At 51.4% G+C, this 18,611-nt stretch overlaps 2 protein-coding genes across 7 annotated transcripts; both read right to left on the minus strand.

Annotated features, from left to right (window-relative positions):
• Window positions 1–7,261: 7,261 nt before the first annotated feature.
• FAM189B (family with sequence similarity 189 member B) lies at window positions 7,262–13,583 on the minus strand. 5 transcript variants are annotated; one of them, XM_036272656.1, is made up of 12 exons: window positions 12,758–13,583; window positions 12,504–12,560; window positions 12,193–12,303; window positions 11,967–12,086; window positions 11,720–11,827; window positions 10,548–10,720; window positions 10,318–10,417; window positions 9,938–10,007; window positions 9,140–9,685; window positions 8,479–8,547; window positions 8,121–8,374; window positions 7,273–8,029 (listed from the first exon to the last, which is right to left on the minus strand). In XM_036272656.1, exons 1-12 carry the CDS (start codon window positions 12,980–12,982, stop codon window positions 7,856–7,858), a joined length of 2,007 nt encoding a protein of 668 aa, XP_036128549.1. In that variant the 5' UTR covers window positions 12,983–13,583; the 3' UTR covers window positions 7,273–7,855. The 5 variants fall into 5 exon arrangements, with proteins under 5 accessions (XP_036128552.1, XP_036128549.1, XP_036128550.1 ...); XM_036272655.1 differs by having other exon boundaries at window positions 7,283–8,029; window positions 10,548–10,723; window positions 12,758–13,526; XM_036272657.1 differs by lacking the exon at window positions 12,504–12,560 and having other exon boundaries at window positions 10,548–10,723.
• A 368-nt stretch (window positions 13,584–13,951) lies between these two features.
• SCAMP3 (secretory carrier membrane protein 3) lies at window positions 13,952–18,551 on the minus strand. 2 transcript variants are annotated; one of them, XM_036272755.1, is made up of 9 exons: window positions 18,265–18,495; window positions 17,840–17,917; window positions 17,075–17,200; window positions 16,866–16,986; window positions 16,340–16,468; window positions 15,725–15,884; window positions 15,531–15,632; window positions 14,856–14,992; window positions 13,952–14,580 (listed from the first exon to the last, which is right to left on the minus strand). In XM_036272755.1, exons 1-9 carry the CDS (start codon window positions 18,328–18,330, stop codon window positions 14,354–14,356), a joined length of 1,146 nt encoding a protein of 381 aa, XP_036128648.1. In that variant the 5' UTR covers window positions 18,331–18,495; the 3' UTR covers window positions 13,952–14,353. The 2 variants fall into 2 exon arrangements, with proteins under 2 accessions (XP_036128648.1, XP_036128649.1); XM_036272756.1 differs by having other exon boundaries at window positions 14,120–14,580; window positions 14,875–14,992; window positions 18,265–18,551.
• Window positions 18,552–18,611: the final 60 nt, after the last annotated feature.

Genomic DNA, 18,611 nt, shown 5'->3' on the forward strand with positions numbered 1-18,611 from the left:
GAAAGGGACACATTGAGTGGTTGCCATCCACATGACCCAACCAGGGCCGGGGACAAACTGCAACCGAGGTACGTGCCCTTCGTGGGAACTGAACCCAGGTCTACTCTGGACTGCAGGCCAACGCTTTAACCTCTGAGCCAAACCGGCCAGGGCTAAGCTTCCTTCTTTATAATGACTTCTAAATTATTATATAATAAAGTCCTACTGATTTGTTTTTTATTTTATATTTGCATAAGTTGTTGAGCAGAAATTTCCAAAGTCAAGTACAATAAGAGAATTCTTCCTTGTGCAGGACTGTCATGCATGTTATGGAACATCTACCTTTCTTGTCTTCCATCCATTTAATCCTCCAAGTGTCTCCTTATTCTGGTTTCCAAAATGTCCCCTAGGGGGCGACTGAGAACCACTGCCCTAGAAAGTCACCTCAAACACCTAGGTCTTGCTGCAGTGGCCACTAGGGGTGTACTAGGTGGCCACAAATGCGTTCCTGGGTCCTGTTGCAGGCTTTTAAAAGATTTAGCTGAACACCAAGGGAGGACAACTGGGAAATAAATATAAGCAAAAGCAGAAGTATACAAGTAGTTTGGCTGACCCAGCAGCAGAGTTCTGATTCCACTTCTGCTAGTCATCTGCCAGGCTGTATAGGCTTGACTCAGCAAACTCCTGCCCTGGAGGCTAGCAAGTACCTACCATGTCACAGGCCCCTTACTCTTTAGGTGTCAGACCAACACCCCAAGGAGGTCGCCCGCTTCCAGTCTCACTATTACCTCCATGGTCAAGTGAAAGAGAGACACTATAAAGTTAGACACTATAAAGTATGATTAACCAACTCTTTTTTTTTTTTTTTTTAATCCTCACCCGAGGACATTTTTCGATATTTTGTTCAGATAGAGTGGGAGGGGGAGAGAGAGAGAGAGAGAGAGAGAGAAACATCGATGTGAAAGGGACACATCGAGTGGTCGCCACCCACACAACCCAACCAGGGCCGGGGACAAACTGCAACCAAGGTACGTGCCCTTAGCGGGAACCGAACCCGGGTCTCTTCAGACTGCAGGCCAACGCTCTAACCGGCCAGGGCTGATTAACCAACTCTTAAACGATGACCACAGCATTCAGTGTAAAGCCCAGTACACATGGAAAGTACTTGTACCTCACGTGCTACCTTATATTTTTTCTCACGATAACAGCCAATCTCTCATGAGTGCTTATTACATGCATTAGCCTGACAACTCCATGTTACAGATGAGAAGACAGAGACTTAGAGAAGTTAAGTAAGTGGCAGGGCCAAGCCTAACTGAAGCCACGGAGTTCTTAGTCCTCATGTCATACAGACTCCCAGATATTTCTGTAGGTTACTATTCACACACTTTTCAAGGCCCTTCTTGTCAGTGTTTCTGAGACTGTCCTTGGTGTGGTTTGAAGCAAAGGAGTGGTGAACTTCAGGTAGAATGAGGTTAACTCTGGACATAATTATTAGAGTTAAAATAAGACCAAATGAGGGGGATTTGGCTGAGGCCATAGAAGTATGGATTCAAATACTGAACATCTGTGAACCTGCTGGCACATTCCTCAGTTCTGACCCTCCTATATAGGACTGTAATGAGACTCACAGTTGAGAATAATGTCTGTGAAGTTCCACCTTATAATCTATAAAGTTCCATATAAATGGCAGGAAGTATTACTGTTATTGTTATTCAGCCTTTATTTCCCCTCTCCAGGTAGTCAGCTGACTCATCTAAGACCGCTACCTTCTGCTTTGCTTCCTCTGGCTGCCACCATTTCTCTTGTCCCCTTAAGAAGAGGCAGTATGAATGGGTGTTTTAGCATGGACACCAGAATGGCTACACAGGATTTAAATCCTTGCTTCATTACTCACTAGATCTGAAGTATTGGGAAGTTACTTGACTTTTCTTGAACTCGTTTCCTCATCGCTAAAACTCTTGCCTTGAGCACTCCTTGAAGTACTCTCCTTTGTTTCCATGACTCCATTCTGGTGTTTGGACCCACCTTTCTGGCTGCTGCTTCTCCTTTGAAGCCTTCACCTTTCTGTCTGCTGGTGTTCCTTAGGATTTTGTCCTAGGCCCTTTCTTCTCCTCTGGGTGTCTCACAGACACCTCAGCAGGACCTTCCTGAGACCATCTCCCTGAGCCAAACCTGTTCTTCCTTCTGTGTTCTCTTTTCCCTTAAATGGAACCCCTTCCTCCCAGAACCTGAGGCTCATTTTTTATTTTTTTTACTTGATAAACTTTTGTTTATTTTATTTCAGCCTGACATCCTCATGGGGCTCATTCTTTAAAAAAAAAATATATATATATATATATATATATATATATATATATATATATATATATATATATATATTTTTTTTTTTTTTTTTTTATTGCCCTGGCCAATTGGCTCAGCAGTGAGAGCATTGGCCTGCAGAATGGAGGGTCGTGGGTTCAATTTCTGGTCAAGGGCACATACCTGGGTTGCAGGTTAGATCTCCCACCCTGGTTGTGCAGGAGGCAACCAAATCTCACATAGATGTTTCTCTCTCTCCCTTCCTCCCTTTCATTCTATCCAAAAAATAATTAATAGAAAAATATCCTCAGGTGAGGATTAACCAAAAAGAATGTGTGTGTGTGTATTGAACTTTTAGAGAGAGAAGAAGGGAACGGAACAGAGAGATAGATAGAAACATTGATGAGTCCGGCCGGTGTGGCTCAGTGGTTGAGCACCAACCCATGCACCAAGAGGTCACCGGTTCAATTCCCGGTCAGCACACGTGCCCAGGTTGTGGTCCCCATCCCCAGTGTGGGGCATGCAGGAGGCGGCCAACGATGTTCTCTCATCACTGATGTTTCTATCTCTCTCTCACTTCTTCTCTCTCTATAATCAATAATGGAAAAAAAATTTTTTTTAAAGCCCTGGCCGGTTTGCCTCAGCAGTTAGAGCATCAGCCTGTGGTCCAGAGAGACCCAGGTTTGGTTCCCGCTAAGGGCGCGTACCTCAGTTGCAGTTTGTCCCTGGCCCTGGTTGAGTTGTGTGGGTGACAGCCACTCGATGTGTTCCTTTCACATTGATGTCTCTCTCTCTCTCTCTCTCCTTCCCACTCTATCTGAACAAAAAATGGAAAAATGTCCTTGGGTGAGGATTAAAAAAAATAATAATAATTAAAAAAGAAAAGAAACATCGATGAGACAATGTTCTCTCTCATCGATGTTTCTCTCTCTCCCTCTCCCTTCCTCTCTCTCTAAAACCAATAAAGGAAAAAAAAAAAATCAATGAGAGAGAAACATCAATCAGCTACTTTCTGCACACCCACTACTGGGGATCAAGCCCACAACCCAGGCATGTGCCCTGACCAGGAATCAAACCAGTGACCTCTTGGTGCACAAACCACAATGGCTGGGCCCATTTAGGCTTATTCTTGACCCTGTCCTCTTCCTGTACCCTTCTCCCCATTCTTTCTTTCCTAGACTACAGAAACATCTCTCGGTCTCATAACCTTCACTTTTATCCTCCAATTCATTCCTTGAGAACTGGATGATATAACTAAAATATAAATTTTTGTTTTTTGGTTAATCCTCACTAGAGGATATTTTTCCATTTTATTTATTTATTTAAATCCTTACCCGAAGATATTTTTCCATTTATTTTCTGATAGTGTGAGGGAGCGAGAGAGAGAGAGAAACATGGATTAGCTGCCTCCCACACGACCCCGACCAGGGCCGGGGAACCAAACCACAACTGAGGTACATGCCCTTGTCCAGAATCGAACCCGAGAGTCTTTAGTCCATGGGCCGACACTCTACCTGCTGCGTCAAACCAGCCAGGGCAATTTTTCCATTTTAGACAAAATGGAAGGGAGAGAGAGAGAGAGAGAGAGAGAGAGAAATACCTATGTGAGAGAGACACATCGATTGGTTGCCTCCTGCAAGACCCTGGCCAAGGATTGAACCTGCAACCCAGGTACATGCTGTTGACCAGGAATCTAACCTTCGACCCTTTGGTTTGTGGGCCAATGCTCTAACCACTGGGAAAAACAGGCCAGGGCTAAAAATAAATTCTGAAGCTATAGCTGTCCTTCCTCAAATCCTTTAATGATACTACACTGCCGTTAAGAGGGCTTACAGGATCTTTGTTCCACCCTCATTTCTCACCTCTTCATTTGCACTATATGTTCCAATCCCATTTCCTCTGGTAGGCTGCATTCCATCTTGCCTCTGCTCTCCTCCCTGGCATGAGTACTTTCTTCTTCTCTTTTCTCTTTTTTTCCATGTTTTTATTTATTTATTTTTAGAGAGAGAGAAAGGGAGAGATAGAAACATTGATGTGAGAGAGAAACATCGATCAGATGCCTTCTGCACATCCTCTACTGGGGATCGAGCATGAAACCCAGGCATGTGCCCCGACCAGGAAGCCAACTGGGACCTCTCAGTCCATGTGACAATGCTCAGTCCACTGAGCCACACCTGCCAGGCTTTTTCTCTTCTCTTGAAGAAAATGAGTAACTCTTCTTTTTCATCATTAAGGCCTCAGCCTTAATATCACTACCATCAGTACTATTTTCCTGACACCCTGACTCGGTTAGGCACCCTTGCTAAGTGTTCCCCAATTCACACTTTCAACAAGTAATAATTGGGCATCTACTATGTGCCAGGCACTGTTCTAGATCCTGGGGATACAGCATTAAATAAGATGATAAAGTTCCTGTCCTGGTGGCTGGTAGACAGAAAACAGATCATTTCACATGGTCATGAGAACTATGAAGGAAAATAAAGGGTAGGGAGTGCTGGATAGAGCCAGTGACAGGGATAATTGTAAGAAGTTTGTTTACTTATTTATTTATTTAAGTTTTCAGAAGATTATTTTCTTTTAAATTTTTCTTTCTTGTTTAGAGAGAGAGGGAGGGAGAGAGAGATGGAAACGCTGATGACAGAGAACATCCATTGGCCACCTCCTGCACGCCCCCCACTGGGGACTAGGCCCACAACCCTGGCATGTGCCCTGACAGACCAGACCAGGACTCGAACTGGAGACCTCTTGGTGCATGGGTCAATGCTCAACTACTGAGCCACAGTGGATTGGCCAGATTTATATTTTTAAGATCATGTTAGCTGCTGTGTAGAAATCAGACGTCAGTAGGGAAGGGCCAAGACAGAGAGACCAGCCCCAGCTGCCAATTACAGCCTGCCAGGGGCTTGCCCCTTGTTCTACATTCATTGTACCTCAGGATCCACCCAAAGGCTCTTCTTCAGTATATATCACTCTTCACTTCCATTTAGCTTAGTTAATGTCTATTCATCTTTCAGAACTCATCTCAGATGTCGTTTTCTCCAAAAATTCTCTCCCTACACACACAGCCCTCCTGTAACACAAATCCATAGTCCTTACATATCTTCTTTGTAGCATTTACCATAGTTAATTGTACAAGTGGCTTAATGTCAGTTATAGTCTAGTGGCCTGCTAACCTGTTTGCTGATCTGTCAGTGCGTGAGCCCGGAAGGGTATGGACAAGTCTGTCCACGCTCCCTTCCTATTCCCAGTGACTGTATCCCAGTGTGTACCAGAGGCCTGGCGCTAGTCCGGTGTTCAATGAACATTTGTCGAATGACTGAAAAATAAATTACACAGACCTTAATCCCATTCCAACCCTCAAAAAACAAGTGGATAGAGGAGAATTAGAAGATTTTACGACCATCCCGATAATAACAATGATGATTACAAAGCGAAGTGCGAACCCCCCCCCCGGGGGGGAGGCAAGAGTTAAGGTCCAAATGGTGGTACATCCATTATGCCTACCGTGGGCAAAGTAAACAGCAGCCCCAACCAGTGTCGAAGGAAAAACCCCACAGCAGCCCGCATAGAGGGGAGGGCGGGGCTGGAAAAGGAGGTTCTGCAGCGTTCGCAGCCGAGCGGCGATGCGCCCCAGGACCTGCAACCGCGAGAAGCTCCGGGCCGGTGGGGCGGGGCCGGGCAGAGGCGGGGCCGCGCACAGGAGGTTTACCTCTCCTGATCAGGAGGCGGGACGCAGCCTCTTACGCACGCCTTATTGGTCTTCCTAGGCACAAACGGCTCTCACTGACCAGCCGTAACCCAGATGGGGCGCAAGCGTACTTGGGGTCAACTCGGAAAGGAAGAGGGAGCGGGAGTCATGAAGTGCGCATGCGTCTAGGCCTACACACTGCACGCCATGTAAAGTGGGGGGATGTGGGGGTGGGGTGGGGTAGGGTAGGGTGATTGAATTCCCTCAGTGAGTCTGGCCCCTGGAAGCTAAGCAGGATTTTTGAGCTTCCTCCTTTGGGAGCCTCAGGACAGGAAATATTCAGTGCCCAGAAACGGCCCCTTTGGGAACCCCAATCTCCACCCCCTGCTACCTTATTTTGTCGTCCTGGCCGCACCCCAACCCTCCCTGAGGCGGGGTTGTTATGATGGTGAATTATTCAATAAGTCTTGCAGCCTGACGCCATCTGTGGACCGTGTCCCTTCCTCCTCCCTTCCTTCCAAGTGGGGCACCGCGGATATCCCCCAAATGAGAGGATCCGGATCCGGATCCGGATCCGAAAGCTGCTTTCAAGGTCCCACTCTGCCACTTAAGTAATTTGAGTTTTTGTTGAGGACCTGCTAAGTGTTAGGCCCAGTGCAATGAGCAAGTCCCTGCTCTCCGGAGCTTACATTCTTGGGACTACAGACACAAACAAGATAATTTTAGATAGTAATTAAGTGCTCTAAACAACATGGCAGTGTGATAAAATGACTGGGGATTGCTCAATGAGGTGAGAATGGAACTAAGGCTGGAATTAGTTTTAGGCCAAGGCAATAGCCAGAGGGCAGAGTGTGTAATGCTTGGAAAAGAGCAGATGCAAAGGCTCTTGTGTAAGGCAGACCTGTCCACAGTCTGGGAAGGAGTTTGGAGACTATTGTAAATACAATGGGAAGACATTAGATTTAGGCAGAATCTTGATCTGATGTGATTTATTTTGCTGAGTGGAGAATGGATTGTTAGGAAGAGAAAAAACACATCAAATCAGCCCTGGCTGGTTTGGCTCAGCAGTTAGAGCATCAGCCCTCAGTCCAGAGAGACCGGTGTTGGTTCCCGCTAAGGGCACATACCTCAGTTGCAGTTTGTCCCCGGCTTTGGTTGGGTCATGCGGGTGGCAACCAGTCGATGTGACTTTCCCACATCAATGTTTCTCTCTCTTTCTTGCTCCTGCTCTATCTGAAGATAGATGCAAAAATGTCCTCGGGTGAGGATAAAAAAATGATAGTAATAATAATCCAGAAGAGAAGGGGAAAATTGAAATTTATTGAAGGCTTACATTGTGTTAAGAGCTTTACAAACATTTGTCCTCACAATGTTTTACAGGTCAGGAAATTGAGGTTAAATAACTTGCCCAAGGTCATGCAGCTAGAGGTGGCAGAGCTGAGAGGCTACCCAGATTTTTATGACTCTTCATGCTTCACCACCCAATTGTACAGGCATACAGCCCCTTATCCTTAAACACCTGTGACATGCCTTGCCCTGGCTGTAGTGCCCCTGGCAAATCAGAGAGAGCTAGTCTCACGCTGGGGGGCTGAGGTGGGCGGGCAGGACTTGATCATTTTCTCCCTCCAATGCTGTAAGCAGGGTATCTCCCCCCAGCCTGAATACCCATGCAGTACAGGACAGAAGCTCTCCCAGGCCAGAGGAGCAGAGGCAAGCAGCAGGAGCCCCAGAGGTAGGAGGGAAAGGTATAACTTTGGGGTATACAGTGAGTTTCTTTTTGTGTCAGCCAGTGCAAGGGAATGCTGGAGGCTGCTGGTCCCAACCAGCTGGCATCTGTAGCCCCAGTATTCATCTGGATCTGTTCAATGTAGCAAGAAGCCCATGTCAGAGCCCAGTCTCCCGGCTGCCCCCATTGAGGCTGACGCTGTGGGGGCGGGTACTTCGCTCCAGTCTGCGGCCAGACAGGAGGCGCCGCAGGGAGGAGCCAGAGCTCAGATCCCCGCAGCTTCGAAGATGGAGGCTCTCTCGGCCTGGCCGTCCCCACCGGCTCCGGGGCACCTAAAGGGGAACACAGGAGAAGACATCACTGTGGCCCAAACTGAAGCTCCAGGCTTTCCTGGGTATCTTCCCAGGCTCCTCTAATGCCTACCTGCTTATGTCCATGGGCTTCATTCCCACTGGGGTCCGGGGCCTTCCTGGACATCTGTAGGAAACGAGTGACCAAGCCCCGGCCTGGCCAGCTGCCCTTCAGGTCCCCCAGGGAGTGGGCAGGTGCAGGGCCCAAGGGCAAGGGGACCTTGTGGTAGGTGGGAATAGGGCGTCGTTTCTCAGCTGAGCGGGCTCGTAACAACTTGGGGGAAGGGCAGCGGGCTAGATGGAAGAGGCAGGCTTCAGAGCAGAGCCCTGGAGAGAGACAGAGAGGTAGAGTGGGTGGAATGGGAGGTGCAGAGAGGGCCAGGCAGCACTCCCCTAACCCCCACTCCCTGGGTACTAACCACATGCCTGACCTGTATCTGCAGAGGACACAGAAGCAGCTTCTTCCTCAAACACTTTGGTATAAAGGTCCCTGAAGTCAGCTGGGGAGGAGAGCCAGACAGGGACTGAGCGGGAGTGGTCAATGGACACACCCCATCCTACCACCCTCCTGAGAGAATTCAAGCCTAGAAGAGCTTTCACAACTCCCATCCCCCATCCCCAACCAAGGAAGCATCATTTCTGCCCATAGGTAGTATAATTCACCAAGACAGGATTAAGGCAGTGTTGTTCACAGCTGCATCCTCCCCAGTACCTGGCACATACCATGGTGATAATGAGCACTTTTTGTGCTAAGCATTTTACTTGCATTCTCACTTCTCAGTAATGCTCTAGTACCTATGGTGGACGTACTATCGTTATACCCATTTTATAGGTGAGAAACTGAGGCTTGGTAACTGGCCCAAGCTGGGAGCTGTGACATTGGGTTTCAAAACACAAATCCTCTTTTAGCCACAAAGCTACTGATATTGTGTTTCTAGGAGGTGAGCACTCAAGAACTGTCTACCGCAGGAGTGAACTCACACTTTCATCCTCTTCAGGGACCTCAACGGTGTCCCAGATCCTGCTGGCCATCACTGAACCTCTAACTCCCAGCTCCTACCCTTTCCTGACCCTTGGTAGTGAGGTGCTCACCGGTGTCGCTGGAGGTGGTGATGCCTGGGTCACTGTGGGACCGTGGCAGCAGCAGCAGTGGCGGGGGGGCGGGATAAGGAGGCTGGTGCCCCGGTGGGGTGAGGGAACCTGAGCTATCACTAAAGCGGCGAGTGGGGGCTCTTGTGGGAGGGGCTGCAGCTGGCCGGCTGCCTCCCCTGGGGACCCGCCGCCTTAGCTCGGGGAAGCAGGGTGCCACCCAGGGCGGCCAGCCTTCCAGCCGGTGACAGCTGCGGGCAGCTGTGGGGGCACCCAGTGGGGGTGGGGCCTCTGGGGCAGAGCAGGAATAGGAGCGGGCAGCCCGAGGGGGCCGCCGGGGCAGCGGGCTGTCCTCAAAGGGGCCGCGAAGGCCGCAGTCCAGGCTGAGGCAGTAGCCTGCGCGGCTGCGCTGAATGGAGCGGAAGAGCACGTAGTCCACGGAGCGTACGGAGCCCTGCAGCTCCAGAAGGCATGAGTCCTCAGAAGGGCTGGAGCCCCCGGGGAGATCACCGATGGCTGACAGCACCAGAGACCCGCTGTCCATGGACACTGTGGGCAGCAGGGGGCGCTGGGTAGCACCAGCCCGGCCCGACCCGGCCTAGGCAGTTCCTCTTTCCTTAGGCCCAGCCTCTGGGGGCCACTCTGCCTCCAGTTTTATCCCAAAGTAGACATTTAAGTCCAGGATTCCAAGAAGCCACCGCCCGCGCTTATCCACACACCACTAACTCAGCCTTGTCTCCCCCTTCTTCGCCCTCACCCAGCTCTGCTATCCCTTGTCCACCCTCCTCACTTTCTGCTCACCATCTACAATGGAAGCCACTCGCTCACAGATGCAGGAGCCATCATGAAGCTGAGGATCAAACAGAGTGGCCTGCAGAAGGCACAAGGGTCAAAGGTCCAGCTCTACACACTGTTATGATTACCCCCATGTGCTGGACAGAACTCTGGAGACCTAGATTCCAGTCCAGCTTTGTCACTTTGTACAAGTTACTTATGGGGGCCTCCGTCTCCATATCTGTAAAAGAGAAATAATGGTTCCTACCCCACCCACCTCACCAGGCTCTAGGGAAGATCAAAGATGACAGTGGATGTGCTACTGCTTTAAGAACTATATTTTTATTCAGTGACTGCAGCCCACTCAGCTTTTCATGTCCTAGTTCCACATCAACCCTTGCTCTCACCTGGCTGTCTTCACGTAGCCCCATGACGGCCTCATAAGAAGGGGGGCAATCAGTAGGGTACAAGGGCACTGGGCTGTCCATGGAACCATTGTAGGTGATGCTGGTTGGTAGAGGGAGAGGGTAAAAGCCTGGAGAACTATTCCACAAAGATCCTCCCCACCAATCAAGGCTGCAGCCAAAGCCCCCTTCCCCTTCCTTAGTTTCCCCAGCAGGAGTCCACCAGGCCTTACCTCTGTGCATCTGTTTCTGAGCTGCAGGTGTACTCTGGGGGGTAGTAGGGAGGTGGGGGCACAGGCGGTACAAATTCCTCCAAGTCCAGCATAGTGTGTAGGAGAGGGGCTGGGGGCGAGGACATACAGCCCAGAGGCCCCAGGGGACCTGAGATTGACCGCTCAGGAGCCAGCTGCTGGGGAGCAAGCAGGTCAGCAAGCTTGATTTCTGGGAACACAGCTCCTTGGCTCCCAAACTCCTCTCCTCATCTACATTTTCTAGCTACACCTCCTCAAAGCTGCTCAGCTCTGGCCCCTCCCTCAGCCAGAGACTAGCTCCTCCTCTAACCCTGCCCCCACCCAGGACCTCTAGCTCTGGCCCTGCCCATCTAAAAATTCCTTCTCTTGCAGAGCTGGTGTGGCTCAGTGGATTAAGCATCATCCCATGCACCAAGAGGTTGCTGGTTCAATTTGTGGTCAGGGTGCATGCCCAGGTTGGGGGCTTGACCCTTGTTTTTATCTCTCCTTCTCCCTTCCTCTCTCTCTTAAAAAAAAAAAAAAAAAATCAATAAAAATATTTTTTAAAATTCCTCCTCTTGCCCGGCCGGTGTGGCTCAGTGGTTGAGTGTGGACCCATGCACCAAGAGGTTGCTGGTTCAATTCCTGGTCAGGGCACATGCCCAGGTTATGGGCCCAGTCCCCAGTGGGGGGCATGCAGGAGGCAGCCAGTCAATGTTCTCTTTCATCGATGTTTCTCTCTCTCTCTCCCTTCCTCTCTCTCTAAAATCAATAAAGAAAATATTTTAAAAAATAAAAATAAAACTCCTCCTCTTTATGACCCCACCTGCATCCAGAATCACCACCTGCTCTGTCCTTACCAGAACATCAACCCTTCCACCCCACCTCCATCTAGGACCTCCTTGACTCCACCTAACTTCTAATCCCATTCTTTAATGTCCCCTTCTCCTGGCCCCAGACTGGCATGGCATACTTCTCTTACTCCCTGTCATTCTCCTCCACATCATCCACTCCTTGGACCCCCTAAACATCCTTAAAATAACAGACATTCCTAATTGGTGATCCACAGCCCCTGGTGCTCAGAAGTCAGTGCTGTAGTCACCACTTCCTCAACGCCAATCTCAACGCACACACTCCTGCAACCACCCCCCATCACACCCCGGCTCCCCTCTCACTGTGTGCATAAGGTCCAGGGAGAATATTTGGATGCAGCAGACAATAGCTGAGAGGGTACAGACTATGGTGGCACAAATGGTGAGTCCACAGACGCTGAAGAGCAGGTTCTAGAAAAGGAGAGAGAAAGAGTGTATGAGGGGTTTGGGGAGGGGTAAATCTCACATACTCTGGGCCTGTGAGGACCCCAGGAGGGGAGGCATGACCGGGGAGGAAGGAATGGTAGAGGTGAGGGGGGTGCATGCTCACCTTGAGGGCCCCTCGGGCTTCATCACAGGTGGAGTTAGGGGCAACTTTTAGTTCCTGCCCTGACTCTGGACAGGGCCGGATGAGGGGAACAGAGGGGCAGCATACACAGACCTTTCCTTCCTGAGTGGGAGTGGGGAGGGTGAGGCAGACTGAGTCAGGACAGACCCAGGTGTCCTTCACATCTCCCCCAACCAGTTCTCTCTGGCTCTCCCTCCTCAAATCTCACCATGGAGCAGTGTCGGAAGTCTCGGGCCAGCTGAGCATTCTTACAGGAGAGAACAGAGCCAGCCATGCTGAGCATGACACACAGCACCGAAAGCAAGGAGAAGAAGGAGATCTGGGAAAAATAGGGTGCCGATTCAGGGCTGGGACCCTCAGGAGTAGAGGGCTACCAAGGAGGGAGCCACCCTCCTTCACACTCATTGGCGCCTGGGTGACATGAACTGGAGAGCCAGTTCCCTTCTTGAGGGCATCAATAGGCGTCCCCTCAGGTGCTGGGCACCTGCCTCCCAGTGGGCACCAGACCCTGGCACCTACCACTAGAGTGAATGGCCGCTTCCAGGACACAATGCCAACTACCCCGGAGAACGCCAGCTGGGGACAGAGTGGGCACAGGCTCAGCCTGGCAGGGGAGGCACCTGAGTGAGCCCCTCACCACAGGGTGCGCCCAGCCCTGTAAGGAAGGAGAGGTCCAGGAGAGGGAGGAGAGGCCAGAATTTGAACTGGCAGCTGGTGTGGAGGGGTGGGGCCCAAGGAGCCTCCCCCACCCAACAACTGTGCACCCAACTCACCGAGAATCCAGCCCAAGACGGGCAGGACCTCTTGATGCTCTCGGTGGTGGTGACGGAGGAGGCCACAATGCTGAAGGTGACCACCAGGATGCCCAGAAGCACCTGGGCCAACCCGGTCGTGAGCAGGGCCTGCAGCCAGGGTCGGTGAAGGCGGAGATGGGTAAGGCCCCGGGTACTGGGCCTACTGGTAAGCGAGCGGCTGGAGTCACTAGGCGAGGGCATCATGCCTGCTGCCCGGTTGCCTGCGCCTCGCTCGGCCCCCCCTGGCACTTGGGAGCATCTCAGAGGAGCCCAAGGCCCCGTCCTTCCTCTTCTCCACCCCACTCGCTCTAGAGCCCACCCCCTGGCTGGGTCCCCTGGGGCATAGCCCAGGGACTCCAGCTGGGGGGGTGCCCAAGGGAGGGACGTCACAGAGGGGCCCTAGAGTGCTCCCTCCCCACCACGGGCACTGGACGGGCACCGTGCCGGGGATGGCGATGAGGGCGCCGGGACACAGGCTCATCGCATCTCCCTAGGGAAGAGGGGCACCGAGAAGGGTCGGTCCGGGAGTGAGGAGAGGACAGAGGTTGGGAACCCAGGAAAGGGTGGGGAGGGTAAAGTCCAGAGGATGGGAAAGAAGTCTAGAGAAAAGGGGAGGGGTCGGCGTAGGTGACTCTAGAAGGGTGGGTGATGTGCCCCCGGAGTGTCCAGTGGGATCCCAGGCTGGTTGGTGGGGATAGGCCAAGGTGCCGCTGTCTCCTGAATCGCCTGTCCTGCTCCCCTCCCCACCACGCTCCGCTCCCCCAGCTCTGGCTGCAGAGGGTTTGGAGGCAGGGGGGATGGGGATGGGATGGTGCGAGAGGAGGAGCGTGCTGCGCAGTGCACCGCGGGAGTTGTAGTCCAGGCCAGAGACTCTGCAGGAGGGGGAGGGCAGGAGCTGGTGACAGGGCAGGCTCGCACGCAGCTCTCTGCCGGTAAGGTAAGCGCTGTCCAGTCCTTGCCTCTACCGGGACCCAGGCCCTAGCCAACAACCCCTTGGGTGCCCCCTTGAATCCCACCCAGCCTCAGGCCCCTTGTCCCACTGCCTTCCCAACAGAGGCAGCGGCTCTTTCCGGGTCATTAATGGAGGGGTGGGGAGCAGGGCTCCCTGGCAGCTCCATGATTCCACGCCCAACCGCCCAACCGTGGACTTCCCTCCCTCTTCCTGCGCCTGCCACCCAGTCACCCGGTCCTGCTGCCCCACCCTGGACAGCTCGCAGTTCACACTAAAGCCAGGCCTGACCTTCCCTCTGGAATTCACTTTCTGCTTCCTCTCCAGTTCCCTCTTCACTCTCTGTCTCATAAGTCTTTGTTCCCAGTAAAAATTCCAGAAACAGGAATTTGAGTTCCAGTTTCACTTTCTTTTTATTTAAATAACCGAAGCAACAGCCTTGGCACAGCAGAGGGAAGCTGGGTTGGGGTGTATAAGGGGTGGCAGCAGTGTGGCTTGACTGGGCAGTGGGGTGTAGACAGAACAGTGACTGGGTCACAGTGGGCTCCCCCCACCCCTAAGTCAGGTTCAGCAGTCACAGCTGTGGGGTTGTGGGCACTATACAGGAGACATCAAATAGTAATGCCTCACCAAGTCCCAGAGACCTCAGGGATAGGGGCTAAGTCAGCCCCCTCAAGTGGCAGGGCCAGGGCATCCCAGTCAGGGGTCATGGGGCCCGGAAGGCATTTTCGGCAGCCCCAGCGGCTGCATTGGCAGCTGCAGTTCGCACTGCAGGGTTGGAGAAAACACCAGCAGCAAATTCTTGCTGGGCCTTCTGAAAGCTGGCACCTGTGCGGCGGTACAAGGAGTGGATCTGCAGATAGAGGACAGAGACATCACAGCGTGTTCCAGCCACTGTTACTCCACTCCAACCTAACACTGCCACCACCACTCCCCAGCCTGCTGCTCTAGCTCTTCCTTCTCAGCTCCCTTCCCCCCCCCCCCACCTCACAAAAACATTCCCCCTTCCCCAGAGGTCCATTAGCTCAGAACCCACCCATCAGCCTGGCCCTCCCCAGTTCCTCCTGAATGTTCCACCCAGGTCCCTAGGGACACATGATCTACATGATCTCACTCTCCTGGCCCCACCTTCAACACAGCCCCTCACCCGCTGTAGCATCACAATTCCCAGTACAGCGATGCCAGTGAAGAACAGGGCAACTAGTAGCATGAGCACAGCTACTGCTATGTTGACTTTCAGCACCACCAAAGCGGAGATCCAGCCACTGTAAGGGGAGACAAGCATGTGGCAGTGAACGGGGCTGCTCAGAGCTGTGTCTCTCATCTTCCCAACTTCTCCATTGGTGAGGTCAAAAACATGCCCTATTCCCACCCTTCCCATAGAAGGTCACTCCCCTACCAGTCTGGCAGCTTTTCCATGTATCACAATCCCAAACTATATCCACTCTTTTCATAGTTCAAACCCAGCTTCTGAAACATTAACTCCTGGCTCTCTTAAACTCTTCTGGACATCCTCACTCGAAATAGACCCTCCTGTTGAATATTCTCCCTCTCTTCAACCATAATTACTTATGCTTCCTCCAGGAAGCCTTCTCAGATTGACTTTCATCTCAATCTATGCCTGTCTAAAGTTCTGTCTGGGCTTTCTCTATCCTGGAAGTATGGCCTGTCTCTCTCAGTAAACTAACACCTTCCAAGGATAAAAACCACATTTCCTTTTGCTAAACAGCTCCCATCCCACCACCCTGACTTGGTCTAGAAGGGTGGGAGGAAGGGATGAAGGTAGACAGCAGCCTCACAGACCTGAATCCCCAACCTGGGATGCCAATGGCCTGAAGGACAAAGAGTACATCCTGGGCGAAGAAAATGAAGAAGAAAACGAAAAAATTGAATGAACTGTCGCTCCTACAAGGAGAAAGAGTGGGAGAATTAGCACTGGAGAAGAACATTGTGGGGATCCATTCAAACTTCCCCATCACCCCGGGCCCCCAACTTACCGGAAAGCCTTATACATGGGGCGGTACCAGCAGACAAAGGAGCAGGGAGTGAAAAGGATGACCCAGAGGATAGAGAGCCCGAAGCCTGCGCCTTTGCTGGTCTCCACACAGAAGCTGGCAAGGCAGGCGAGGAAATTCAGGAGAAGAGCCAGAGTGCTGCCTAGCAGATGGAGGAACAGGATGATGGCTCCTTCTAGATAGCAATAAAAACTCCTTCCCATATAAGCCCACCTGATAACCCTCACCAAATGTGGCAGAGTAAGGCAAGTAAGACAACTGCTGCTTTTACAAAATCCTCAATAGGGGAGGCAGAATGAGCAAATCTCAGTCATGTGTAATCCCCTTTGCAGAGACTTTTAAAGCTTCAGAATACATTTATTTATGCATGAGGACAAGGGAAGGGGAGAGGGCAAAAACACATTTGCTAGGAGGCTGGAGAATAAGTTCTAAATTGTATAAAAGGAATAACCCAGGAAGATCTTAGAGAAATTAGTCTTAAACTCAAATGTTAAAGAGAAATAAAATGTCTGGTTCTAGGTGAGTAGGATGCAGGGCAGAAAAGATGTACAAGTTACTACCTGTACTCTTCCTCCAAAAAGGTTTCTCACTACTCACACATCCAGAGATAGTACATGGTGGATACTGTCTTCTGAAATTCTTGTGGGATCTCCATGGAGATGTCCTGGAAAAAGCAGGGCTGAACTGGGCAAAAAGAAGGCAGAGGGGGCCAATTGTTCTGTCGAGCTGTAAGGCACAAAAAGAGCACGAAGTGAGGCACAGACCAATGAAGGAATAATTTCCCCTTCCACCCTAGGTCTTCTCTTCTATCTCCAATCTGGGGTCCAAGGAGATGGAGAGGAATAAAAATAATATTGAGTATTATTATTTACAACTTTTAAGCACTGTGCCAAGCACTTTGTATAGATGACCTTGTTTAACTCCACAACAATCCTGTCAAACAGGCACAAACATTATTCTCATTTCACAAGTATGGAAACTGAGGCACTCAACGTTAAGTAACTTGCCTGAGAGCTAACTATTATAAATAAGTGATTTGGCTCTGGTGTCCATGCTCTTAGGTGTTTTTTTGTTCCTTAGAAATTGTCAGATTCCCTCTCCACCCTATCAAGGATCTACTTACTAGCTGTGCCCGCCAGGGCAGCATGCCGCAGCTCTCGCTCTCTCCGGTCCAACTCCTCTGCCTTCCTGTTGAGTTCTTCCTGCTTCTTTAGCAGCTCTGCTGTGGCTGCTGCAGCTGAAGCCTGCCCAGTGTGAGCAGGGGGAGATGTGAGTCCTGGGTTCATCTCACTCCTCCGATCACCATGAACACCCTCCCCACTACCACCTTACCTGGGTGCTGTATGAGCCATAATTCTTGGGTTCTGTGGGGCTGAGCTTTCTTGAGGACTGTGAGGGAGCTGAGGGTGGAGGCAATGGGGCAGGGGCAGGGGCAGGAGGCTCATAGGCTGGTGCTGGCTGTTGGGTTTAAAAAGACCTTACAGATCATCTAGTCCCTCATGACACAGGAATCTATAGTCTGCCTGAATACATTTAGACCCAGAACTCACTACCTAAGGTAGAAGCCCCTCCCACAGTTGTTAGAAAGCTTATTCTTATGTTTATGTCAGAGAACTCCTTTACAGCCTCATGACCCGTCACATCAAATTCCTCAGCCAAACCTCAAACACTCATCTACCACATCTACTTCCATAACTTTTAAAAACTCTATTTCCTATTCCAGTGAGGCAGATATGTCTAGTCCTCCTCATTCCTTGCCTTGTAAGTGCACACCCAAGCAGAGTCTGTTTTCTCAACTCCAACCAGCTGCATACTTTATTTTCAGAGAAGCCTCCCCACACAGGGCCTTGGTTATGGCCTTGCCAGGCTGCAGGTCCTCCCAGGACTGAAATTTAGAGCTCCAACTGGTAGATCGTTGGCCCTGCTGTCTCCAGAAGAATTAGGCATCCCATGGCAGACTGGCCTCTCTCTCAGGGAGCTAAAATCATGGTGCTTCTTCTTTCCTTTGCATGCAGAAAAGTCCCCTGTACCCGGACAGAGTGGGCTTATTGGCATACACTCCCCTTCCCTGCCATCCTGTGCTCTTCAGAATCTCACCTCTGGGATCTCAAAAGGGTTGTAGACGTCAAGCGTGGCATACTGCGGGCTGGGTCGGTGCTGGATCACAGCTGGGTCCTGCAGACAGAGACCTGGGGCTCAGCTGGCACCTGATACCTCACAGGAAACTCAAAGGGGCCTCTTCGAAACTGACTGTACCTTGGGGGCCACTCTGTCCCCCAGAATATTTTCTCCAAATATTTCACCCTCATTGCCAGTACCAGTTTCTTATAGGGGTTGGGCCTGACCCGCCCACCCTCACCCCCACCCCCACCCCCAGGGTGCTCACAGGTCTGGAGTCACCTGTCACCCCCACGTGGCGGCCCTTCCACGGATCAAAATTCACGAACGGGAATACGAGTTAGCCCCATCCTCCAGAACCAAGAAGTCAATCCAGGTGCCCAAAGGAGGCCGGCGCAAGTCACCTGAAAAGGGTTGTCAAGCTCGCCGGGCTCGGCGAATGGGTTTCCACCGTCTTTGCTTTGAGCCATAGTTGCAACCGCGGCCTAGACCGCCCCCTGCCCTCCACGCCCCTGGGGCGGCACTGGCGGCAGTAGCGACTCTCAGCGTTCCCTCCGCTCTTCTCCGTCCGCCCCGCTTCTCGGTGCACGCTTCTCGGTGCACCGATTGGTTGTACCGACCGGAAGAGTCACAGGGATCCCCGCAGCAGTGGCTAATTGCGCCTGCGTCCTGGCTAAAGGCAAAGCCGGAACTGCCCCACGTGACACCGCCAACCCAGTCCCTCTGGCAAATTCCGCCCCTTTCCCCACGT

This window comes from Molossus molossus, unplaced genomic scaffold (genome assembly GCF_014108415.1).
Source record: "Molossus molossus isolate mMolMol1 unplaced genomic scaffold, mMolMol1.p scaffold_m16_p_20, whole genome shotgun sequence".
NCBI classification, from domain to species: Eukaryota; Metazoa; Chordata; class Mammalia; order Chiroptera; family Molossidae; genus Molossus; species Molossus molossus.

Excerpts from the sequence above, each read along its gene's own strand:
- FAM189B (XM_036272655.1), bottom strand. The coding sequence starts at position 12,982 with ATGATGCCCTCGCCTAGTGACTCCAGCCGCTCGCTTACCAGTAGGCCC. Across the intron at positions 10,418-10,547 it reads TCAGAAACAGATGCACAGAG|CATCACCTACAATGGTTCCA; the intron begins GTAAGGCCTGGT and ends TCTACCAACCAG. Across the intron at positions 10,008-10,317 it reads GGCTACGTGAAGACAGCCAG|GCCACTCTGTTTGATCCTCA; the intron begins GTGAGAGCAAGG and ends TGCCTTCTGCAG.
- SCAMP3 (XM_036272755.1), bottom strand. The coding sequence starts at position 18,330 with ATGGCTCAAAGCAAAGACGGTGGAAACCCATTCGCCGAGCCCGGCGAG. Across the intron at positions 17,918-18,264 it reads AGCTTGACAACCCTTTTCAG|GACCCAGCTGTGATCCAGCA; the intron begins GTGACTTGCGCC and ends CTCTGTCTGCAG. Across the intron at positions 15,885-16,339 it reads CATGTACTATCTCTGGATGT|GCAGCACTCTGGCTCTTCTC; the intron begins GTGAGTAGTGAG and ends TCCATCTGCTAG.